General features: G+C 51.9%; 1 protein-coding gene across 1 annotated transcript in view; it reads right to left on the reverse strand.

Moving 5' to 3' along the window:
• Positions 1–252: 252 nt before the first annotated feature.
• The window catches only part of TG (thyroglobulin), a 240320-nt gene continuing 214287 nt past the window's right edge, over positions 253–26285 (reverse strand). Inside the window, exons 44-48 of the mRNA XM_076005003.1 lie at positions 21193–21374; positions 18302–18409; positions 2864–2998; positions 1337–1527; positions 253–477 (exon numbers count right to left, since the gene is read on the reverse strand). Of these exons, the coding sequence (XP_075861118.1) occupies positions 359–477; positions 1337–1527; positions 2864–2998; positions 18302–18409; positions 21193–21374 (735 nt within the window). The 3' untranslated portion in view covers positions 253–358. The remainder of the gene's footprint in view (positions 478–1336; positions 1528–2863; positions 2999–18301; positions 18410–21192; positions 21375–26285) is intronic.

The raw sequence follows: 26285 nt of genomic DNA on the forward strand, positions 1-26285 counted from the left end.
TCAGGTGGGACTGTGCCGCTCTGGGGCCCGCCCTTGGTGGGTCCCCACTTTCTGCAGGGCCATTCTCTCCTTCTAGGGGCAGGGTCCTGGTTTCCTCAGCACCCGGCACAGGGCCTGGAGCACAGCAGATGCTTCATAAATATTGGTTGAGAGCAAACAGCAGCCAGGGATTCAAACCTCAGAAAGAGTGTCAAGCTATAGTTGGTACCACCCCCAAATTGTCTTGAATTCACAAATCAGAGTCACCAGTACTTCACTGCATGTAGACACTTTATTGGAAGTAACTGGCTATTTTGGAGAGCAAGGTGACCATGGAGGGCAGCCCGAGCAGGGTTTGGTGAGGGGGCTGAAAGGATGGTCACTTGCTGTAGCTCTTCGAGCCTGGCCCTGGGACGCCCGGGAGGTCTTCCCCCAGCCCAGACCCAGCCGTCAACTCCTCCTCTTCACTCCCCGCCACCGGCTCCTCCTGGCCTGCATCTGAAACAGACAGGCAGGGCAAGTCGGTCCAGGCCAGAGACTTCTCCTCTCTAGTACCTTCCTTTTGGCCCCAAGCGACCCCAACTCCAGCAGGCATTGCCTTCTAATGCCCTCCAGAGGGGCATTTCCGGTGGTTGGGACACCAGATTCATCACCCAGCTACAGGGACATGCTAAGGGTGTGATGGTGCCGCCTGAGTTTGCCAACAGAGAGCCACTGGGCCTTGAAGCTAAAAGCAGAGTCGAGAATCTAAAGCATGTGCTGGACAAGGTGATGTCCCTTGCTCCATCCAGGAACTCCTGTCACTCTGCCCAAGCATCACTTTTCCTAGGGATGCTTCCCAGACCGTTCACGGAGAAGCGAGCCCTCCCATCTCGGGGCTACCACCAGCTGGGGTGCAGATCTCCCTCACGGCTCCAGGAAAGCTGAAGCGTGCTGGTTGGGTGACATCACTCAGTCCCACTGTTCCAAAGCCACCCAAGGGCCTCATGTTTCTCTCTGTTCCCACTGCCTCGTTAGGATTCACTTTCTGCCCTTAACATCTCGGAACAGGAAGAAATGCCCACTTTGACCCTGGCTAGAACTGCCTAAAATTTTTCCATCCAGCCCTTTAGGGGCCATGAGGATGAGGCTCGAGACCCTCCCTTCCCTGCCCCCCACCACAGCCCTTCTGGCCCTATGTCTCCCTGTCTCTCTCCCTGTGCCTCCCTTGCTTCCCATCCAGCTCCCAGGGACCAGGAGGCCCTTGGCAGAGCAGAGCTGTGCAGACTTCGAGCTCCCCGGGACGCTGCAGATGCTGCAGATGCTGAAGTCAGCCAGCAGTGCCCCGACCTGGCCCCTGTGCATCCCGCTTCACTACCTGCCGCCGCCTTCAGAGACCGGATGTACTTGGACCAGAAGGAGCAGTCGGCCGTCTTCAGGCCCTGCCGACTCGGGAGCAGGGCACTGAACTCCTTGTAGTTCTCTCCACCCGCTCCGGGGACAAAGTCCGGCCAGGGGGCTGCGAAGCCAGGCGCTTTCTGTGAGAACTCATGAGGGTAGTTGGGGTTTCTGCAAAAATGAGAAGAAAGAAACATCCATAAGAGGAACCTGTCTTTCCTTTTATCACTCGGGATCACTTCCCAGTGGCACTTGGTCTCCGACGGCCAGCCACGCATCTTGAAGCACTGGGCCAGATCCCAGCCCACCCCGCCAGGGGCTGTGATCTCAACTGCACACCGCAGAGCATCAGGGCACCCAGGCCCCTGAGCTCGCCACTCCTGGGCCACTTCTGGGAAAGGAAAGACATTGGGTCATGTGCTGGCTGCATTATTCAGGACCCAGCGCTGCCCTTCTGTCTTTGTGCATGTTCAGGTCACTGTTTCCCTTTCTTTCCTGATGTCCTTTGATCTAGACACCCTGGGGAATCTTTGGAATTCCCTTGTTTGTCCAAGGCCTGGGCGGGCAGGAGGGTGGACCCAGAGCCAGGGAACCCACCTGCCACCTATAGGTTAGATTCCCTACAAAGGAGTCGTCACATCTACTCAGACAGATGTGATGCAGCCCAGGTCCTTCTCCCAGCCTGTCCCCCCCATGTGGCCTGCATGCCAGCCCCACCGGCCACCTGATGCTCCCAACAAGGCAAGCCATCTCGTCATCCCCCCTCCTCTTCAAGGACTGCCTGCTTCTCCTTTGCTTATCAGAATATTCTGTTCATCCTTCAAGGCCCAACTAAAATGTCACTTCCTCAGTGAAATATGCTCTAAAACCTCTAATTAGAAGAAATGCCTTTTTCTGCTCAACTGTCATAACAAACTGCATAACACTTTATTGTATCTCGCTTGGAATTATGGTTTGGTTTCTATGTTTCAGATTGTCAGCAGCTGGTAGCTGGGACATGACTTTTTCATTTTTTTTTTTTACCTTTCCAAGGGACCTAGTACAGCTCTAGATATTTAATGCACATCTGGCAAAGAGACAAGGGGAGATAGGTAAGCTACCAGGAAGAGGGCGGGGCAGGAACCACTGATGGTGGGAACAGTGAGTGTGCTCACCGTGCTAGATAGAGGTGGGGAGGAAGGGAAGCCCAGAGGCAGAAAAAGCGGGGCCTTGAGCATGTCAACTGGAGCTGATGACCTCAGCCAACCCCTAATGTGAACAGCGCTGAGGTTGAGAGACCCCGATCCAGAGCCATCAAGTGTGGCTGGTCTAATTGGAGCCTCTCTTCACGGAGATCAATCTACACAAAGATAGTCTGGGCTGGAAGAGGGAGACTGAGACAAGGAGACCGGTGCCCGGGGATTGCAACATTTAGGGCGGAAAGGGTGCAAAACGGGGCCTTTGCGCTCAGACTAAAGGAGGGGGAAGGGAAGCACAGTGACAGGATTTGTGACAAGTGTCCACTTACCCCGATCTGATGAAGTTGGAAAAGTACTGCATGATTTTCAATGACAGGCTTTTCTCCTCCAGCGAAAACCGCCCCTCGTAGGCAGGGTGGAAGGGGAGCCCAAAGGCGTACTGCACGTCTGCCAGCAGCCCCAGGCTGGAAACCAGACGGACAGAAGCAGCAAAAGTTAAAGAAAAAATAAACCACTCAAAACCTCAAGTGAGTCCAAAGCCAATATTCCTTCCCCAATAAAGACTTTCCCTCTTTGCATTATGCCCAGGGCTCAGTTCCGCTGAGGTGTGGCGGGGTCCACATTTGGTCCAGCCGCCCCTGGGGGCGGGTCCGGGGCACCCCTGCTGGCTGTGTGTGACCAGTGCTGAGCACCGAACTATCCTGGAACAAGCTGTGTGCCATTTTCCATGAAAGTGTTCTTTTCACCATACCCTGACCATGAACTTATGACATCACTTGGTATTTGTTTGTTCATCTAGTTACTGAAAAAAAAAAAATAAAAATAAAAATAGCTTGTATTTGAGTCCGTCCTTGTTTATGTATTAACTTGCACCCTCGGGACTCTTCAAGGGCAACATTTAAACATGGCGACCACCCTAGTACAGTGCCTGGCACACGGGCGTTGTTCAGGAAATATGCATTAGGGCCAAACTGAATACCCAGGAAGCAGCAGGCGGATAGGAATGCAGACTTGGAAGCCAGGCCAGTGGCTCGATGGCCTGAGCTGGACGTGGCAGGGGAGTCTGTGGTACACAGGCTGTGGGAGGGGACACTGCCGGTGGAGGACTAGAGTGGGAAAAGGAAAAGGGATTTTACAGCTGCATAGGAAAGGTTTTGGCTTTACCCAGAGGGAGGGCTGGCCTTTGCCCTCGGCTTCTGGGAGGTAAGTGATACCTGATGGGAGTGTCTTTGTTTAGGGCAAAGGTTGCCACACTGGACCTCGGGAAGGACGTAACCATACCCAACAGTCTTAGGGTGAGGACCAGCCATGCCAGAATGACCAACCGTGCAATTTAGGGTGGGAGTTTTGGATCACGTTAGGTGACCTTCAAATTGAGTCAACCACATAGGCAATCAATCAATGACGCCTACATAATGGAGCCCCAGTAAAACTCTGAACACCAACGCTGGGGGAGCGTCCCTGTGGATAATACTCTGTGTGTATTGTCACACGTCAATGCAGAGAGTGACATGTCCTGACTCTCCAGGGAGAGGACAGAGAACTTGGCATCTGGACCCTCCTGGGCTCTGTGCTCTGGCTCTTCCTTTGTCCGATCTTACCCTGTGTCCCTTCCCTGTGATAAATCATGACTGTGAGTATTGCAGCTTTCAGCCAATTCTGTGAGTCCTTCCAGGGAATCTTTGAACCTGAGGGTAGTTTGGGAAACCTTCAGGTTTGCAGTTGGTGTCAGAAGCAAGGATGGTGTTGTGTGGTGACCATGTCCTCTAACCTTGTTGTTGGCCCCAACTAATCACAAGAGCCAGACTCTAATTTCACAGGTGTGGAAGACGAAGTCTGGAGAGACTTCTGTACGTGCCCAGAGGCACACAGACAGCAAGGGGACGGCAGAACTGGAGCAGAGCGGAAGTTTCTGGATGCGGGATGCTGGGCCCAGCCGCTGCCCCATCTGGGTTTTGGCTCCTCCACCTTCCAGCTGGGAGACTTCTGGCAAATGACTTGACCTCCTTGACCCCCTACTTACTCATCTGTAGAATGGACACATAAATACCTACTTCTCAGGGTTGCTGTAAGGGTCAAAATAAGATGGTGTATGCAGAAGGTACTTAAAAGGGAAGTAAAGTGTGGCCCAACTCCTTCTTGCCACATCATCCTGCTTCCTGATATGATCCCTATCTGAAAGGTCATGGCCGCTGCTCTGACCCGGGTACAGAGGGTCTCCAGTGGTTCTCATCGTGCTGATACTTTGGGCTGAGGGATCCAAGGGACAGATGTTCTTGGAAAGGATTCAAACAGGCTGGCTCCCAGGTAGAGGTGATGTGCGTGGAGGTTAAATGATACGAAGTGAAGTGCGATGCTTTCTGCATGGGCAGTTTGGCTCTGGCTGAGACCCGGAGTGATTCAGCGCGACTACCCCAGAGACTGGGAATAGGGACCCCTAGCCCAGGCTTTGAAGGAAAACGTTTCAAGTGAAGAAGGCACCTTCATATCGCCTCTGTCCTGCTCAGGATGGGTACAGTGATGACAGCACAGGTGTGGGGGCTCTTCCTTAACTCTGGGGCCTGAGGACTCACGAGCCAGCAAGAATTATCGCCGGGTGTACGGTTGACTGGCAGGAGGGCATAGAACAGACACAAACTCATCACCCAGCTGAGACTCGGCCCTGTAACTCATTGCTTGTGTAAGTTTGGAGGAGTCCTTTGACATCCCTATGCCTCAGTTTCCTCATTCATAAAACATCAGATCCAGTGAACTATCACATGTGGAAGCTCTATCTAAGACAAGAGTTTTTACAAATGCTGGTTATGATGATGATGACAGTCTTTATGTGTCGGTGCTGGGCCCCTACACTGGAAGGCATCGTGGAAGGGATAAGAAGCTGTGTAAGCCACACAGCACGGCTGGGAAGAGGAAAGGAGCAGTCACAGAGTGTGGTGTCTCTCTGCAGCTGTTCGCAGGTATCCTGGCCCTCATTAGAGCCAGTGGAAGCTTTCCTATTCCGGAGAGGGAAGCAGGGAGTGGCAAGTGTCATTTGCATTTGTAGGAATCTGGGACCCCAAAAGCTAAGTCCCTTGTCCAATATCAGAAACGTCTGTGATGGAGCTCGGGAAAGAGCCTCCGATTCTGCTGCTGCCAAGGTGGCCTGTCTGGCAGCCGGCTCTACCTGGCGTGCGTTTAGAGCTACAGATTCCTGAGCACCGGGATGTGCCAGGTGCCACGGTGAGCCTTTAGCACCCATGATCGCCACACTCAGGGCTGCTGAAGAAGGAAATGTCACCATCCACAGACTCTCCGGGGCATGACCCGAGGCTCAGAATGATGCAGTGGCATGCCCAAGACACCGGAAGCCAGGACTCAGACCTCCGGGGCCTCCCGGGTTCAGAGCCTCCCGGGCCCCAAATCCAGTGTCCTGTGCAGTCTACCCACGTGCGGGGGACTGAGGATCCCTTGAAAGTAATCACGGTGTCAGCTGTTAATGGTGTTTTGTGACCCATGCAGGGAAAAGGAACACAAAACAGAAAATGCCAAGCAGACAGAAGTTGTCATTACAATGGCAATAAAAATAGTCTCTCAGATCCCAAACTGGCAGTTTACAAATCACTTTCACCCTTATTATCTCAACAACCCTAAAAATAGGCATTATTACTACTCTTTTCAAAAGTTGAGGAGACTTAGGCTCACAGAGGCTGTTTTCTTGCTAAGGCCCCATAACCGTTTAGTAGCGATGCTGGACCTCAGCCTCAGTCTGCAGATTCCAAGGCCCGTGTCCCCCCCGAAGCGTTGCCTGGGTCCCCCATAGCCTCGTCACTGGCCTTGTTGAAGGTATGTGCTTTCCCAGTCGCTGGACCCCTGCTGTGCCGGCCACAGGAAAGCCAGACAGCCCAGGGTTAATAGGGACCTCCCTGTCCTCTCTCCCCGACCCTGCAGGCTTTCTCCCCATCGGAGCTGGGGTCCTTCCCCTCACGGTGGGAAGAGCCTGCTTTCTAGGAGGTCCCCTGAAGAAAGCGCTGTATTCATTTTCTACTGCTATCCTAAGACATTACCACACTGGGTGGCTTGCAACCGTGCACGGGACTCCCTCAGTTCAGAAGTCCAGGGGGGCCTCACTGCACTCAAGTCTTAGGATCAGCAGGCTGTTCTGCTGGCAGCTCTCGGGGACAGTCCTTGTCCTGCCCATTGGAGCTGGTGGCAGGATTCAGATCCTTGAGGTGGAGGGCCTGGGTCCCCGTTTCCTTGCTGGCTATCCAGGGAGGGCCATTCCCAGCCACCGGAGGCTGCCGTCCAGCCACTTCCCCTCATGGCGTCTCTCTGACTGCGCCTCCCTCCTCCGCTGTGTAGGACTCACGTGGCTAGACGGGGCCCGCCAGGGTGACTCCCCGTCTCAACCTCCTTCGCCTTAACAACGCCTGCAAAGCTCTCTTGCCACGTGAGGGAGCCTGCTCACAGGTGTCAGGGTTTAGGGTGTGGCCGTTCTGAGGGGCCAAGATTCTGCCTGCCACAGGGACCTTGTCCACTGCTTCCTCCAAAGAAAGCCGCCTTCCACGTGTTCTACAGAACAGACAGAAGTTTTTCAAACCTGAGAGGTCACTTCAAATCCCGGCTCGTTCAATTAATATCTGTGCAATATTGGATGAGACATCTGACCTCTCAGGGACCCAGTGTCCTCATCTGTGAAAGGGTGACACAATCGTGCTCACCTCGTGCCGAGGAGGTTTAGCAATAGAGGATTTCAAGCCTCTCACCCAGTTTCCGGCTCATAGGCTCATTCCTTGTCCTTTTCCTGTGCGAGGCGTCTGAAAGCTTAAGAGTAGGGTCCTCTGCTTGGGGGGGGCATTATAGGGTTTAAGAGGTCCCCGAGTTCCCTGAAATTACATGTAAATGTGAAGTGGATAGGTACATCTTTCCTGAGAGATGCTTTATAACCTCCATCACATTCTCAAGGAGACTGTGCCAAAGGTGTGCTGGTAAATATGTAATAACTGGCTTTGGGGAGCGTCTGCTGCGGTGGAGAGGAAGTCCTAGCTGTAGCATTTGCCAATGGTCATGGTGTAAACACTCCCTCCATAGCCAATTTTGAACTACCAAAGTGACGTCTCTGAGCATGGAGCCGTTCAGGGAGCAGACACATTGCTGTGTGCACAACTGGCTTCTGTCAACTACTGTGAGCAGGCTCCAGGCCACTGTCTGAGACCTCAGAAAGGCCACTGAGCACAGCTTTGGGGAAAGGCCTGGCATTCCGGCCCGTCCAGCCTGTTGCGCACGAGGATTCCTGCTTTGTTTTTTCCTCTGCAGAGCTGATCTCTATCAGGATGCTGGAGTTATTTTGAGCAGTTTCAGACAGACATCTGGAGGAGGGACACACAGTGGGAGCCTCTAAAGAAGGGATTTGGGATCAGGGGACCAAGTCCTCAGTGAACCTGGGTGCTGGCTGGGAGTCCCAGGACCCTCTGGAGGAAGAAGAGGGGATCTAGATTCAGCATCAGCAGAGGGAAACGCAGAAGAACTCGCCAGGGCCTGACAAGGTAAAAGGAGAGAAGCTCTTTAGCGGCCGGCAACCGTGTTTGCAGGTTGGAGGCAAACAGTTCATGCTTGTTGATTTGGTTTCTTTGCTCTATGCTGTGTTTGATCGCTGATAAATTGTGGGCCCACCCCCTTGGCGGTTGTATCAGTACACGGTCAGGCCGCTTGTCTTTAGCTTTTAGTTGTCTTCAGCTGTCTTGATAATAATACTCCAGTGGGACTTGTCTCTAATCTGACAGTTACTCATCCTATGCCCAGGTGAGATCCAGATCTTCTCACTGTCACCTGGAGAGGCAGGTGTAGGGGCCTGGGAAAGCTCCCTGCCCAAGCTGGCCAAGCTCAGCTCAAACCCCATTTCTACCATTGACTCCCTGAGCCTCAGTTTTCCTATCAGTAAAATGGGTCTGACCATCCCTGTGCAGTTGCCACATGGTACCACTGGGTGCTCAGAGACAGAGTGTGGATGGAAATTTCTTTAAAAACTATAAATTGTCATTTGAGGAAGAGTTAATGTTGCTGATATAGGTAAAGTTACATTTAGCCAGAATATGGAAAGAACTGACCAGCCACATAGCTCTGGACATGTCTGTGTGTGTGTGTGTGTGTCTGTGTGTGTGCACATGCTTTTTGTTTCAGTTTCAAGATGTGCATGCAATTCAGTGAGGACCATGGCAGACAGGACATGGGATGACAGGACTAAGACCCTACTCCACCCACATTTGCCGAATGTCTACTGTGTGTCGTGCCCTGAATAGACTCTGAGGGTTAAAAGAAGAATAAGTCGTCCCTTCTGTGTGGAAATATAGATAAGCCACCGCTTTTCAAAAATAAAATGCTGGGCGTTGTGTGATAGACAGATAGGTGCCTATTGAATCACAGAATTATTTACAAAGCACCATAAGAAGACAGAGAGAGGAGATACCATTTGCTGTGGGCAAAAAGTTGAACAGGGGTTTATAGAAAGTCAGAGAGGAAACTGCAGTGTATTTGTGCCTGGACAGATGAGGCTTAATGAGTGGATGAAGAATTGAGAGTCAGAAGAATTGAGGATCATGTTTCAAAGGGCTGGGAATACTGGACGTTTATCAGCAAGTGAGTTGCAAGTTGCATGACTTTTACCGGAGTCGTATGGGAAGGAAGACTAGAGCTGAGAAATCCTAAGGTCGTTTCCATTGTCCAGGACAGACAGAACATGGGTTCTTTCCACTTAGTGTTCCCCAACCTCACCTCTTGGCCCCACTGCTTGCCTTATATCCCACCTTGCTGCTGCAGACATGCAAGGAGGCTAAATCTGCATCCCGCAAGCCCAAAGCTCTGTGTTCACAAGTTCATGGATGTTTGGGGTGCATCGGGAAGCAGGATGACTGAGGTCTTGTCCCCAGGGGGTGCCCCTGACATCAGATTCCGCGGGGAAGACGGGCTGAGCCCGGGCTCCCCTGAAGGTGAGGTGGGGGACTAAGGAGGATCTTTCTTGACAGAAACAAGACAGAAACAATCGTTTTGCATTACCGAAGTTGTCCTACTGGTAATGGGGTGAAGAGGCTGGTGCTGGAGAAAGGCCCACTGCATTCCAGCCCAATGGACTGGACTGATCAGAGGGCCCGTGGGTGCAAGGACTTCTGTCCCTGTTGTTCTGTCTGCAAGAGGAAGTTTGTTAACCTCATCCCCATAAAATATACTTTCTTATCCCTGGCCAGCATCTCTACATAGCTTCCTCCAGAGGAAATTAGGGAACAGGGAGAAATGAAACTCCTTCTGCTTCCCAGGCTTCCTTTTTTTTTTTTTTTGAGAACTTGAGGAAGTGTTAAATGACTTATGCATAGAAGCCTGTAGTGTGCCTCTCTTTGGCAAACCTGACATTCGAAAGTTCACATTCTGCCTATGAATTAATCAGGAAGTAATTATTTGCTTTGCAAATCGCTTGTGTTTTACAAAAGGATTTGCTATGTAATCCTTTAAAGAAACCGAGCTCCCTAATTTACTTTAAATAATGCAGTCCCGCCCCAGCCCCCAGTGAAATACTTGTAATATTTCCCTAATTCCCTAAAGCCCAGCAGAGCTGTATTATAAATTGTTTTGCAGTATAGTCAAAGCTTTCAATTGACTTGCTGGATTAACCTGAACATTTTATTTCCCCTGTAAAGCATGGCAGCTGTTATCCAGAAAGAGCCAACCTTTCCAGGCCCAAAACATCTATTCTCACTTAAGTCGTGTGTTTGCCAAGAGCCAAATGTCTAAGCCAGGCGTCCTCAAACTATGGCCCGAGGAGGACCACATGCAGCCTGCTCCGGCCCGCCGAGTGCCGCTGCTGCCTGTCCTGCTTAGCAGCTGACTTGTCCCGGGCCCACAGCGCGCATGTGTGGAATGTGCACCACACTCTTCAACAGCCCTCCAATGGTCTGAGGGACAGTGAACTGGCCCTCTGTTTAAAAAGTTTGAGGACCCCTGGTCTAAGCAGTTGTATTTGTTATTGTGATTATATAGTTTCATTAAGTTTTTTGAATATTGTGCAGATGCCCCGATTTTAAGAATCCCAAAGTGGAAATCATAAATCATGCATTGTTTATGGTTTTGCAAGACAATCAAAGGCGAGACTCCAAACAACATTTGTTGACTTAAGCCTTTGACCCTGCACCAAAAGAATAGCATGGGAATGCAGGTTTATATGTTTAAAGTCAAAATAAAATGTTTAAGATATATACCTATCTCATTCATTCTTCACAAGTTCTCATTGTAATTGACTTTTCTAATTGACCATCACATTGGATAACAGGGTTTATATTCTACATTCTATTTTTTTAAAAGATGCGTGATGTTTCAGTGAGCTGTGTTTTGGGTGTGAATGAAAAGACCACTGGGCATTGTATAATATAGAACATACTTTCTTAAAAATCTGCAATGCCCTCCCATCACTCTCAGATAAAATACTACCCCCTTGCCTGCTGTGGCTTACACACTCCTACGTGAACTATACCCAGGACCTTGTCATTCTTACCTTCTACCTTCAACTACTCTCTTCTGCAGTAGACTCCAGCTCCATGTTCTTCTTCTTTATCATCAGACATGCCAGGCCCTTTCCCATCTCGGGGCCTTGGCATTTGATGACCTCTCTTTTGAGACTGCTCACTTCTACAGGAAGGTCACACCTTACTTCTCAGTTCTCAGCTCAAATGTTACCTTTTCAGAATGTTCTTCCCTCATCACGGACCACCGCACCCTAGTGTACCTCCCTCCTGGTGCTGTCGTCTGACCGTACTCTGCTTATTTGTGTGTGCCTCCCTACACACCCATCAATGCCAGTTCCCAGCTAGTCTCATGCCAGCAGGGCAGCCCCTCTCTGCCTCACAGGCTGTGCCACCTCTAGCCTCTGGAAGAGGATCTGTGGCGTAGAAGGTGTTAAGCAAACATTTGTCAAATCAACCTAGAAGAAGATTTATAGAGCAAACTCTATTTATTATGTTGTGGGCTTGGAGTGGACAGTTTCAGAAAATGATTTATTTCTATATACACTGGGAAATAATCTTGTTCATCATGCAGGACACAGCCAGGCTGATGGGTCTGATTCAAGAATCTAGCCACTTAATATTTTCTTTGGTTTGTTAATTCCAACAAACTCACCGAGACAGTTGACTGAAAGGATAATGTTTTAGATCTGGATTGTTAAAGGCCCCTGGAATGCACAGAAATATCTAGAATGCAAACGTAGTGGTGTATAAAATGTCTTGAGTCTAGAATTTACAGCTTTGTTTTCCAGGGCTGGGACAACTTACAAAGGAGGAACATTACAATATTTTTAGTCATTTTGATTGTTTTTTTCCTATCAGAGCCTTATTTTTCTTAATAGGAAAATAATCCTAAGTACTTAATATTGAACATCTGCAACATGTCAGGTGTTTACCATACAGGACCTTGAATCTCATACTTGGAAGTAGATGTAAGTTTACCCATTCTGTAGGTGAGGAAATTAAGGTAAAGGAACTGGTTCAAATGCAAACAGCTAATAAATGGAAGAGATGGGATTAAAACTTTAATTGATTTATTCCCAAAGGATGTGTTCTTTCACTATAATGGGCTGCCTCCCCCAAATTTGAAGACCAGTCTAACATTCTATATGGAGCCTGAGTAGGTGTCTAAGCCCAAGGGCCCTACCAAAACCCTTCCCCATTCAAAGATAAGTCAAACGTGGTCTCCCTGAAACATCTTCTGCACAATCAGGATGTGGGAATGACACCCGAGTATGCTGGAAACAAAGACTTTCAGAATAGGGATCAGACACGGCACACTGTTCAAGTGCCATCACCCACACACAGCCTCGTGATGAATTTCCATGGAAACTATGAACTCCACAGCTGGCCCAGCCCCCAGGAATCTTGAGCTGAGGCCTCCACATCCTCTCTGAAGTGGCCAGAGCCTCTCCTTCAGTGTCCTGCACCCAGAAACCACTTCAGTTGTGGTGGCTTTCCTCCTAGGGCCTGTGACCTGCAACTTGGATTTTTCCAGCACAGAACATGAAACAGTACCCGTGACAGTCACCTAATCAGAATTAACTCTGTGCCAGGCAGTTGGGCCCCATGCTGGCTGCCTGCATGCGCTGTCTTATTTAATTCTGACGTAGTCCTGCAGTAAGCACTGCTATTAGCTCCATAAACAGAGGAGGAAACCAAAGCCTAGAGCGGCACACAGTGAGTGGCAGAGCCCGATGTAGAGCCCTGTAAGGACAGGCAATGTCGGAGAACAAATTGGTGCTCCTGTCTACACTTTCTGGGACCCAGAGCACAGATTAGGGCTGCGAGTGGGGTTCCCCAAACCTGGGCTGGCCACAGGGTCTCAGTCCTTTCCTGTGGACTGGAAATTGTGTCTTCCCAAAAAGATGCTGGAGTCCTACCCTCTGGACCTCAGCATGGGACCTTATTTGGAGGGAGGGTCTGCAACCGGTGGGTTGCAGAGGACACAGATGGGACTCCTCCAGGGAGACACCTAGACCAGTGCCTCCTTGGAAAGGGCTGTTTAGAGAAGGAGATGTCACCTGTGAATCAAGAAGGTGGAAATGCCGGGGACAGGCAGGGAGGGAAGGGTCCCAGCAGAGTGTGCAGGTGGCACCGTGAGAGCTGCCTGGGCAGCTGAGAGGAGGCATTGGGGAGAACATGCAGGGCCACAGACCTGGTAGGGCACAGCAGACCAGGGCCCCTCCGGTTGTGACCATATGAGAGAGGCCTGTCGGCCTCCCAGGTCAGCTTCGTAACAGAAAAGTGTGGAAGCCGCCCTCTCTGGTTCTGTGATGCTCTCTGTCTGCCCAAGGGGGCCCCATGGGTCCAGGGCCAGCCTCTGGGGGGTGGGTCTGCATTGATGCAGGGGTGGCATCTGGGGGAGGGGCTGCCACTTGCCCCTCAGGTGCTATTAGTAATGGATCCAGCAGTGGTCCCCCACCCGGGGCAATTGTGCCCCCAGGAATGTTTGTCAATGTCTGGAGACATTTTTAGTTGTCTCAGCTTAGGAGACTGGTACTGAGTGGGTGGAGGCCAGGAATGCCGCTAAACATCCTGCAACGCACAGGAGAGCCCCCACCATAAGGCGTTATCTGGCCCCAAATGGCAATAGTGCCAGGTTCAGAAACGCTGGACTATAGTCATCATTGGAAAAATCCCACTTCCATAAACAGATGGTCATAGAGAGGAACCATGGAAGAAATGGGCCCCAAATGTCCCCAGTGGGCAGAGCTGAACAGGACAAGCCTGGTGCGTTTTGTTTTCTCACCAGTAACCTCGGTGATCAACGCTGCCAGGTGTCACAAGCACATACACACACATACTCACAAACAGACACACACTCATGCATGTGCACAAAACAGATATCAGCTCTGGGCTAAACACCATGCAGACACTGTCCCCCAAGCCCTTCCCCAGCCTTATGGTATAGGCCTATTACTCTTCCCAGGTTCATGGGAGGATACATGGAGGCTCAGAGAGGTTAAGTGACTTGTCCAAGGCCACACAGCTCTTAAGTAGCCACAGCAGGCATCAGTAGGGTTTAGGTTGAAGTGGGTGCGATGGAAAGAAAACTGGAGAGAGGGCAGGGCCAGGTTGCTGCTTATTGGTTCTGGGACTGGGACATAATCACTTAGCCTCCCTGGGCTTTTGTTTCTTTATTTGTAAAATGAAGGAGAAAGAGGCACTTGTCACCCATATTCTGTGATTCTTTGAGTCTGAATCTTAAAATAGAGCCTTCTTCTCACACTACAGATTTTAGTTCGTCTCTCCCTGCTATGCCTATTCTTTCCTTGCGGAAGTTTGCCCTCAATTTCAGGGAAGAAAATATCATCTATAACCCAGGTGGGCAGTGAGAAAACTATCCCATGATCAGTTAACAACAATCGGTAAGAAAGCGCTGATTTACCGTGCTTTGCTCACTAGCTGTTGCCAGGACAGCTGATATACGCCGACAGAAATGGAGGTACGAGACAGATGGCTGGAAATGTAACACGCACATATATTTTAAGCACGTAGATTTGAGCCAGAAATAAAATGAGATTTTATGGGACAGCTCCAAGGCAGAGAAAGAGAAAGACGTCTTTTTGGGACAAAAAAGATAAACTTGCCAAAAATCAAACGAGTTCGTTTCTGTGAGTCATTCATTGATTCAACCATTTACTACAGGGATGGGGGCGCATGGCGACCGTGGCGGGGGAGAAGATGCCGACAGGGAGCGTTGTCAAGGGCGCGTCTGACAGCCAAGAACAGCAGGACACTCTCAGCACCTGGTGTTAGCCAGACCCTGTTCTCGATAGCAATTACTGGCCACAACCCTCTGAGGTGGGGCCCCAGAGGAGTAGGACTGAGAAACTGAGCCACCAAGGAGGTTACATGACTTGCCTTAGGTCACCGGGCTGGGGACAGCCAAGGGCCTGTTTCTTACCGAAAGCAGCAGACGCCAGAGTCACTGCCTTTGATCAGGGGTCGTGCTGCCTCCGAGCGAGCAGCCACCTCTCTCGCAGAAAACGTTTCGGTGGCTCTGTGTGTCTCTTTCCACCCAAGATGACAGAACCCGAGGGCTAGAGGATGCCTTAAAGATGACGGAGCTCTGCGGATTTTCACGCTTTCTAAACTCCACAATGTTGAAATGTCACCCAAGCTCAGTCTGCGCGATGGGGAGAAAGGGGCTGGGGGCTGTCAACCCCATCTCACCCTCCTCCTCACGGGGCCTGGGCTCCGGCTTCGACCGCTCCTGCCTCACTGCTCTCATTTTACACAGGCCAAAACGGAGCCACGAGGTGCCTAAAAACTGGAGTAGAAAGGACTCGTTCCCCGCCTGTCACCCGAGGTGGTGGGGCCAGCTTCTGCCCTCCAGCATGATTTCCTGTCCATGCCAGAGGGGTCCCTGCGCTCTGAGGTGCCGGGAGCCGTTGAGGACGCGGCGGGCACTTGTGAGGGGCGTGGACGAGGGTGTTTCACGGGAGGTTCCCAGGTCAGCATAGTGGAGCCTGTCTATAGATCCCTGCAGGGACATGAGGACGCCACCCGGCAACAGAGAAGCCCAGACTGGCCCCAGAGACTGAGTCGTGATTCCATTCTGTTTGAGGGTTGCTCTTCAGAGCACCATCCCAATCCCAGGCCCAGACAGAATGCCTGGGGCCTTGCACTCTGGAGCCTCCAAGGCAGGGCTCTGTTATTTTAGGCAAAGCGTGGTGCTATGGGTGGAATTGTGTCTTCCCAAAAAGATGCTGGAGTCTTACCCTCTGGACCTCAGCATGGGACCTTGTTTGGAGGTAGGGTCTTTACAGAGGTAATCAAGTGGGAATGAGGTCATTCAGGTGGGACCTGATCCACTATGAGTGGTGTCCCTATGAAAGGGGACATTTGGCCCCAGAGGCAAACATGCATGAAGGGCACAATGTGGGGACGCCCAAGAGGAAGGCCACCATCTGTAAGCCAAGGAGCTCCTGAGGCTCCCAGATGCTCAGATAGAGGCCTGCAGCGTATCCTTCCCTGGCGCCTGCACAGGGAGTGTGGCCCTGCCGCCACCTCGGCTTCAAACTTCCATCCTCCAGAACTGGAGGCGACCCATTTCTGTTGCTCTAAGCCATCCAGTTGTGTGGCACTGGGTCACAGCAGCCTGTGAAACCAATCCAGGTAGGGCCCAAGCACTACCGATTCTGGCTGGAACCAGATGAACGCTTTCATTTTGCTTTGCTTCTGTGGCTTTTGCCCTCATGGAAAAGATGTATTTCTTATTTTCGCTACTGTAAATTTTGGGGTCCAAAGGTGTATATGCACATCTTTAAGGCTTTTAATGAACTGAACTTGCTGGAGGAGAATGATACCTTTCATTATAATCCCTGCCTTGAAAGGGAGGAAGGCAGAGAACCAGACAAAAGAACTAGTGCGTTGGGAGTGGATTCTTGAAAGCCCTGGCATTAGGAAATACTGCCAAGGCTGGTTCTAGGAATGAGGTACCATGCTGGGCCTCCTTGGGAGTGGGTGGCCGCAGACCACTGGATCACCAGGGCACCTTCCATCTCCACCCAAACCACACGGCTCTCTGCATCATTCTCTCTTGCAGACCTTACCAGAACCCGGCCTGCCACTCATTTTCCTTCTTATAACCTGGAGGCAATTTGCTTGAGTCTAGGAGGTGGATTAGGCTGAAATCATAAATAGTTCTAAGCAGAGAGACCACACATTTTAGTTGAAAGGGAGTTCTGCAGCTGAGGGGAGCTGAGTAGGTGGTTCCTCTGTAACTAGGCAGCTGCTTGTTCTCGATGGGATCATGTGGAACTCCCTGAACCCCAGACTCTTGATGGTCTGAAGGTTTGTGTCCCTATAGAGTTAACTACTTCAACTCTGTGCAACCCCACAAGGATTTTGGATGCATTTGTGGAGTGCTACAAAAAGGGAATAATCTATTTGGGGACACCAGGTAAATGATGGGTGCTTCAGGGAAATTTGAATGCCTTCCGGACAGTATTAGTTTCCCATGGTTGCTGTAACAAATAAACTTTGTGGCTATAGTGGCTTAAAACTATAGAAATTTATTCTCTTATAACTCTGGAGGCCACAAGTCCAGAATCAGTTTGAGCCAAAATCAAAGTGTCAGCAGGGCCACACTCCTCCAGAGGCTCTGGGGTAATACCCATGCCTTGCTCTCCCAGCTCTGCCTGCCACTGGCATTGCTTGCCTTGTGGCCACACCACCCCAATCTCTGCCTCCGTGGTCACACTGCCTTCTCTCCTCTCTATATAGCAAACCTCCTCTGCCTCTGTCTTATAAAGATACTTGTGATTACATTTATAGATAACCTGGGATAATTCCCCTATGGCGAGAGCCTTAACAGTCCACCTGCCCGGACTCTTCTTCCTTATAAGGTAACATTGATAGGTTCCAGGGATTGGGACCTGATTCTCCAGGTGGCCATTACTCAGCCTGCTCTGGGGACATTGCTAATTATAGCGATAAATTATGTATGTTCGTAAGACTTCCCTTGATGCCTTGCAAAGTAACACAGGGTAAAACCCTGTTACGAGCTGGATGATTTATGTCCCAGATATTGTTAATGCCAAGCCTGAGAGGGAAAATTGTGAGCCTCATTTTATAGATGAGGATATTGAGGATCAGAGAGGCAAAAGAGCCTGCCCAAGATGGCACAGCTGGGAGTGGGGGGGGGCTGGACCCCCACCTTGAAGGTGGTGTCCTTGTACCCTGTCTCCCTGTGGCCCATAAAATAGACCATGGATATGGGTGATTAATGCCCTTGACCCCAGATGGCAGGTCTTGCTTCCACTCTTCCATGGAAGAAAACAATAACACTCTTGCCTCTTTGGAGACAGGTTGCCCTGATGGTCTGCTACTTGTGAGTGATTATTGTGGGATGGGGGGCATGAGGAGCTCGCTATTTTCTTGAGCTTGGAGGAGTATAAAGTCTTCCCAAAACTGCTTCAATGTGAAGAGGCGAATTTGATGTGGTTCAATGGAGGAGTCAGTGCTGCACTGGGAAGGGTTCTGGGGTTCTGGGGTTTCCCCACATGGTGAATGGCTCAAGACTGCAAGGTCATAAGACACAGAACAGGTGGCCTCACAGTCCTCCCTCCAAAGCCCTAGACATCCATGTCTCCCTGCCCTCCTTGCATTGCTCTCTGACTCTGTGGCTGAGACCATGTTTCCCCATCACTTAGCCGCTCTGCTTCCTTTGCTCAGCTAACGGAGTTATGAAAAGCAAACCTTCTTCTTCTTTTGAAGATCTTTTCCTTGCCTTACCTGCCACGGCCATAGCTTTTGGGAGCGTGGTACATGAAAACATTTCCTCGGGCCCTCCTTGCCCAGAGCCTGGCCATGTCGACCACGGGGCAGGTGATGAAGTAGTCCCTGCCAAAAGGAAGACACAGGAGGAAGTCTAATTACACGTAGCTCTGTGGACAACTGTGCCTGGCGAGGGCTTCTCCCAGCAAGGAGCCTCCTTGGACTGGCCCCCACTGCCCAGCCCTGTAGAGAACACCCTCCTCACACTCCCCTGCAATCCGCTCCACGTGGCTTCCCTGCTGCCTTGAAGGTTATGTGGCCATGACTGAAAACTGGTGTCCGTGGTGACGTATCTCAGGGGTCAGCTTCACGCTAACCCATGGGATACACATCATCTTAGAACATCAGTTTTACTTAAAGACTGGGAGCAAAACTTGTCATAGGAAAATAAATGCAATATACCGTGAAGAAGAACATAAAATAATTGCGTATTTCAAAGAAGATAGAGCTCTCGAGGATAGTTCATGCATGTGGCACCTTGAGACCAGTGGCTTTCTACAGGGGGTGATTTCACCCCCCCATTCTTCCACCCCCTAGGGAGTGTTTGGCAATGTCTAGAGGCATCTTTGGTTGTCACAGTTGGAGTAGGACAACCCCTGCTGGGGTCTAGTGGGGAGGGGGAGGGGCCCGGGTGCTGTGAACATCCTCACAGGTGCCCCACAGTGAAGGAGGATTCAGCCCAAAGCATCAGGGGTGAGGAGGTTTTGCCTTAGACTCCCCAAGTTTCACATGTGCTCACCTTTGGGGGTAACATGAATAAATTTCAGAAGTACCAGCTTACAGCTGGGGGTCCTACATGTGGTGAAGAGCGGGCTGTGAGCCCTGAGAGGGAGCAGGCCTGGTGACAGTTAGGCCGCCGGGTGTGAATGCCGTCTGCGCTGTGGGGTAGAGGCGAGGTTCTCAGTAATTCTCTCGCCTCCCTGGATCCATCTTCCCAGCTGCGAAGCGGGTCCAATGGTCCCTACCCTGCAGGGACATCGCAGTGACCAAGCCTAGCAACACCCATAGAAGGCCTTCAGTTAGGAGGGCCGCCCACTCGCCTTTTCCAGTCATTGAGACGGAAACCTCTGATGAGTTTGCAGGGCAGCTCGAGTGCTTATAGGTGAGGCCCTTGGGTCAGTGGGGCTCCCATGGGGGTCTCAAAGGGCAGAAGAAAGCAGCCATGTTTCCTCTTGTGGTCCCCCTAAGGTATATGAGCAGCATAAGGATGGGATCAGACCAATGGGAAGAGTCCCATGCTGGACAGCCAAGGGAGGGGCCATGCCAGGGCCACTGGAGGGCAGGGAGGCCCTCGAGCCCAGACTTCAATGATGCCTCCCTTGATCACGCCGCCCTCACCCACCCGTCATCCTCACAGCCAGGCAAGGCAGAGTTGAACCAGAGCCCAGGTTCTCTGACCTCCAGCCCTGGGCTCTCTCCACACATGGTCTGGCCAGTGCTGACTTGATTACAAGCCTCTCAGGGTCAGGGACTGGACACCATGAGTCCTGACGGTCCAGCCCAGGGCAAGGCCTCCAGAAATAGCATTTGTTGGGTGTCTGGTTTAAAGCGGAGCTCTCCACTAGAGGGAAAATTAAAGCCTTTCTGGTCCCCGAGATCCAAGTGGGTGGTACAAAGTTTTATTCTCAACTAATGACCTCAGGTTGGAAACCGCAAACTGCCTGTGGAGGGAACAGCAGAGCAGTGGGTCTCCGGCACGCTCCAGCCCATCCCTTACCCACAGAGTCAAATTCAGCAAAGGCCATGCTCTTGGCTCTGTCCCCCGGGGCAGACAGCAAGAGGCAAGCGGGCGAGTGCGAAACCCCCCGGAGGGAGAGAGAAAGGAAGGCACAGGATGCCACAAATACCCCACACCCCACACCACATTCTTCCTGCAGAGGAAACCGAGGGCATGTCAGGGCAGTGACGGGGCTCAAAGGTGACCCAAGAGCCACGTCCCCACTTTGGTCTCATCCCCAAGGGCCTCTGAAGAAAGAGTGAACTGGAACCCTGGTTATTTCTTTATTTCCATTCAAAAATCATTCCTTGTGCATCTGCTGTGTGGTCCCATAAAAGAGTTCTTGGCCCCAGCAAGCTCACGCTGGGGACACTGGGGACAGCAGGGCCTGTGCCATCTAGGGGTGGGATCCAAGGAGGCTTCCCTGGAGAAGGACATTGGGGACAGCAGTGCCTGTGGGGTGAGGTCCCAGCAGACTGCCCTGGTGAGAGAAGCTTGAGCCATGAACCGGGTCTAGGCACATAAGCAGTGGGCACAAGAAACAGCCGCCCCCGGAAAGAGGGCCCACATGGCCATCAGAGCCTGGCCTGTTCCCGTATGGGGTGTGGCCTCAGGCACAAAACCTTCCCCGTGCAGGCCTTGCTGCCCAGAACTCTGGCCACCCAGTAGAGTCAGCTGGGGGAGCTGACATGGGGCCTGTGTGTCAACTGCCCTTTACATGCCTCCAGGAGGGTCTGAGGTGTGGCCAGGCTCTGGGGCACTGGGCTCGGTGAGCGTGAGGCCAGGTGTATAGCAGGCTGTCCCTGAGCATTTGCTGAGCGGTGGCTTCATCTCGCGGAGCACAGACAGGCACTTCTGGCAGGTGCTGTCTCTGCTCTTCTATGGCTCCCGGAGAGTTGGGGCCTCCCCTCATCTCTCCCTCTGACCTGCGGTGCCCTGGCAGCAGGGTCCACCCCACACATCCCCGGGGCTGCCCCTAGGCGGGAAGTCACCCCGTGCTGTAGGCCGAATGGATGACGCAGAGGGAACCGCAAACACAGAGCCCTCATTTCTCATTCGTGACCTGAACATCGACTGGATCAGCTCCAAGCAGAGCGGAGGGAATTGGGGGCCCTCCCGTGGCTGGGCTTACCGCGTGGCATTCTCCAGGGCCTGGGAGAAGGTGGCGTATTCGTCCGTGGAGTGCTCCAGGGAGTAATACCACGTGGCAGCGGCCAGGACGCCGGCATCCGCGTCCTGGCCACCCAGGGAATTCTGCAGCGCCTGGTAAAACGCTGTCTTGCTGCTGGCCCGGCCCTGACGTTCCTCAAATTGCTAAAAAAAAAAGCAGACATGGAATTCCTCAGTTAGATTCTGAAAGGCCCAGTCAGTGTCACTCAAGACCTCCTTCTGGAATTTTCTCTCTGGGAAGCAGCAGAACATGTCATTAAGTGCATTGGTGCTGGGGCCAGACTGTTTGCGTTTGAATGCCAGCCCTGCCTCCTGGCTGTGTGACCTTAAAGAAATGGCTGTGCCCCTCTGTGCTTTCCTTCCCCAGCCTTCCACACAGGATTACAGGAAGTGCTTAAAGTGGAGCCTGGTGCCTAATAAGTGCTCAGTCAATGTTGGCCATTGTCATGACCTGAGGACACGTTACAGACCTGTCTCGCTTGCTTCACCTGGGCTGCTCTCTCAGTCGGCTCACTGAGAGAGTGAGTACCTGTGGTCTGTTGCTTGGAGAGCTACATTCAGTTTCATTCACTGACTGCGCCGTCCCTCACCTGACACTTCCTGCACACTTGTCTACGGATAAACACACGCTTCGTCCAGGGCCAAGCACATGCCAGGCCTGGACACACAGCCGTGAACACGCTGATCAAGCTCCCTATCTCGTGGGGCTCACTGTCTAAGTGGGCAGAGATGGAGAATAAGCAAATACGTGTACAGTTCATCAGGGAAAAGGTGCTATGAAGAAAATGAGGCAGGATACGAGGGCTCGGGGGGCTACTTCATATAGGACGGCCCGGAGGGCGTGCTGCCTGCGCCTCTCTGCAGGGGGCATGTCCAGAAGGGAGCGATGTTCTCTCTGTTTCCTTCCTTCCTCCCCATCTTCTTCCCTTCCCTTCCCTCTCTCTCTCTTTCCTCCCTCTGTTCCTCCTCCCTCCCTCCTGTCATTCCTTGTCCTGGCTTTGCAGCTGTCTGGGCTGTGGGGCTCCAGGGCAGATCGCTCCTTCCCCCAGGAAGACAAGGGGCAATGGTATGTCAGGGACAAAGCTCCGGTGTGAGCCCGGGCTCCTCAGTCCCTGCGCAGCCCTGTGATACCTGTTTACATATTTCTAGGATCTCACGTAAACAGCGAAACGTGCTTATCAGCACACCCTGGCATGTTTAAGTTGCTTCTGTAAACATTCGCAAGCACACAGGGCCCATGATTAGGATTCAAAGAGAGGGTGCGATCCGTGAGCAGCCCTCCTGGGCGAGGACATTCTTGCCCCTCAGCCCGGCTTAACGAGGAGAGACCGGACCGAGGCGGTGGATCCGCTGATCAAAGGCACGTCCACGGCAGCTGTGCGCCAGCTCCAGAGCAGGCCCAGGGGCTGAGCCGGGAGGGCAGGCACAGAGGGCTTCCTTTTAATCATATCTGTAACATGTTATTTCTTGGAAAAAAACCCGGAGTAAATATGACAACAGATTAATATCTGTTAAATCTGAATAGTCAATACGTGAGTTTTCATCATATCAGCGACTTTTAAATGTTTCTGGGCATCATCAAAGACCTCGAGCATGTAAGAAAGTTATTTTATTCATACAGAACACACAGACACACACATTCACACACGTGAAATAACAGTCACGAATAGCATTCACACTCCTTACTCTCACCACATACCATGCCTCTGACAACTTCCGTTCTATTCCATTCTAGTCCAATCCAGTGTATTCAAAAGACGCTTATCTGTAATCTATTATCTTGACCTCACAACCTACCAATAGTGTAGGGGGAAAACCGCATTATATTAATCTGTGTCCTTTTCTGGCTGCACTCTTTTACTACAAAATGATTTTAATACCGATTATCACACTCATATTATTTCTAAACTTTGTGCTAAACATTTCACGTGTGTTTCACTGAAGCATCAAAATAATCAAGTGCATTGGACATCATGTTATCCCATTATACAGACCATAGTTCTGAGACTAAGAGAATCTACCGAGCTGGTTTGGGGTGACAGACAGGAAGCATGAGCCAGGGTTCAGCCCCAGGTCCTGCTGCTGCTGAGAGTCAGGCCCTTTCCCTCTGGCTGTGACTTAACCAAGGCCCCACATCAGAGCTGACACCAGGGACTCAGCACATGGCAGGATGGAAAGCCTGCCTACAGGGTGTTTTGTCCAGAGCTATGAAAAGAGCCTTAAGTTTGGGGTCAAAATCTAGAGTTCAGGTGTCAACTGCCAAATTTTGGGGGGAGCCTTGGAAAAAATATTTTATCTCTCTCTGAGCCTTACATCTTCAAAACAGGTATGATCATATTGAGACAGGCCCTGTTTTTATCTCCTGTGAGGATTAAGGGAACAGAGCAGCCACCTGCAACGTGCTCCATGGCAAGTCGTGGCTGGCCTTTTGGGATGTTTCCTCAGGGGTCACCGCCTCCAGGAAGCAGGACAGGTAATGGCTGAGAAGATAGGCCGGAGCGTCAAACCACTTGGGACTCACAAGGTGGATAATGAAAAATGCCTATTGCATAGAATTACTGTCAGATGCCAGTGAAATATGCATTAAAGCATTTAATGCATTTAGCACAGTACTCGGCACGTGGTCAATAGATGTGAGCAATTATTGTCCCAGGTGGGGCCCCAGGTGCCGTTGCTGCCAGTGCATTTGCCTACTGCTCCAGAACCAGCACACAGTGAAGGCCAGGGTCGTGGCAGCAGCCCTAGGGGCAGCGCAGTGCCAAGCCCTTCACAGGTAGATATGTGCTGGATAAATGAGCAGAGGCGGCACAGGCTTTTGTGGAGGTAAGACAGGCGGAGACTGAAAGCCAGATTCTAAAGTCAAACCTCTTGGGGTCAAATCTCAGAGTTGGAAAGATGTGGTCTTGGATGCTAACTTTACCACTTCTCAGCTGTGCAAACTTAGGCAAGTTACTTAATCTCTCTGTCCTTTGTTTCCTCGTGTATAAAACAGGCACAAAACAATATCACCTTCCATAAAACTGCTGTGAGGCTGAGTGAGATAAAACCCATAAAGTGCTTAGCGCCATGTCTGCTGTTATTGCTGCTAGATATTTGTAGACTCAGCCTTGAGGCCAGCTCGGTCAGGCCAGGGAGGGCCCGTGTCTTAGAGAAAGAGGCCTGAGCGCTTGTCCCCAAGGAGGGTGGGCCCAAGCACCCTCTTGCAAATCACCACTAGAGAATGACTGACCCCACCTCAAGGATGGAGCCTCCTTCCTGGGTTCTGGGGAGACTTCCTCCACGACGAGGAAGCTCGGGAGAGCACCAGGATGCCGAGCCCAGGTTACTGAGAAAGGAAGTGCCTCTTATGCAGAAGCTTCCCAGCTAGGAAGCTTAAGGGAGGGACCCAGTTTATGCTTCCATGAGACTGAGATTAGAGTTCCACCTCTTAAGGGGATCTGAGCCACTAATCGTGTGTGGCCTTGCGGACCAGTCAGTATTTTAGAGCCGGCCAGAGCATGGGCCCAAGCACCCCGGGGACACCGGGAGTGTGGAGGGGCACATTTCCAGCAAGGCCTGGGACCCACATCTCTTCACTCTTGGCAAGAACCAGGGCACAGGTGCCGTTGCCAGTTTAATTAGAGAGTCAGCAGGAGGGAGTCAGCAGGAGGGACCTGGGGCCACCGTGCCCCCACGATGCTGGCTGCCACAAGCTGTAATTACAGGCGAGATCTGCCTCAGACAGAGGACTTGTCACAGGCAGGGCGTCCATGAAGGGGCTACCACGAATGGGAGCCCTCGGTGTGTGTGCGTGGGGTCGATGTTAGAACGAAATGAATTAATGATTATAAAGTGGCTGGCACGTGGGAGACAGACTCTAGCTAGTCCATTATTAAAAATCAAATCAATAAGGCAGGTGAGAAATGTCCTTGTGTTCACGCCAAGTGGTGTCTGAGAGACGTGATGGAAAACACGTGGTTGCAGCCCTTGCCCTTCAAGTCACTGCTCGTTCGACCACTACCCGTCGAGTGCCTGCGTGTGCCAGGAGCAGCTCTAGGCACATGGGGCACATCAGTGAACAAAACAGCCTGTTCTCTGCCCGCAGGGGGCTTCTGGCCAGCGGGACAGACTGCCGATGCACAACATGCCTGTGCCATGTGGCCTGTCCGGGGGCCGTCAGTACTCGGGGAGCAAGGAGACCAGTGCACAGAGCAGGGAAGGGAGAGGGGTGCTTGCTGGGTTGTCCGAGTGGGCAGCATGGGGGAGAGTTGGACCCAGGTTGCAGGGGCCAGGGCCAAACCCATGGGTAGCAGTGTGGTCAGTGGAGTTGGCAAGGCAGAGGAGCAGGGGTGTGGCCAGACGGAATGGGGAGCTGGGCAGCTGGGGTGGCCTCACCCCACCTTTTGCTTCGGGTGGTGCCCAGGAGAGGGGCTCCTCCACTGCGGTTTGCAAATGCCACCTGCCAGGGCAAACGGGGCACAGAGCAGGCCAGGTGTCCTTGAATTGGTCCCAGCTCTGCAGGGCCCTGGTAAAGGGTCAGCTAGTCCCTGGACACCGCTCCCCCAGCTCCATCTCCTGCCACCCTGATCCTGGGACGCTGCTGCAAACCCCAACGTCATACTCAGAGCTCTGGGGACTGCGTCCCCTCTCCTTCTCAGGGAAATGGCCCATCAGAAAGCCTTTCCTCTTCTTAGACTGAGACACCCTCCTCCCTTCAGAGTCCAAGATTTCACTGCTCGGCACCCTGGGGCCCCTCACTGGGCAAACCACCCCTGGGTCCTTCAGACCTTCAATGGGCATCTCTCCGTGATGCCCATGCTCACCTAGAGCTGAGTTGCTGGCCTGGGAGTCCTGGACAGGAGGGTCTCCTCCATCTGCTGCATCCGGGCACTCCCAGTCCAGGCAGGCACTTAGTAAGCATGCTACATGGCGGTCTCCATCTGTCCACCCTCCTTTGCTCCTCACCCCATGGCCATCTGGCTCCCCCACTCCATCCAGGTGACCCATGCAAGGTCACTGATGATCTAGACCCCTACCTCCCTCTTTTCCCCCCTAGTCAACTCTGCCTCAGGCTCA

Source organism: Microcebus murinus, chromosome 7 (genome assembly GCF_040939455.1).
Source record: "Microcebus murinus isolate Inina chromosome 7, M.murinus_Inina_mat1.0, whole genome shotgun sequence".
Classification (NCBI taxonomy): domain Eukaryota; kingdom Metazoa; phylum Chordata; class Mammalia; order Primates; family Cheirogaleidae; genus Microcebus; species Microcebus murinus.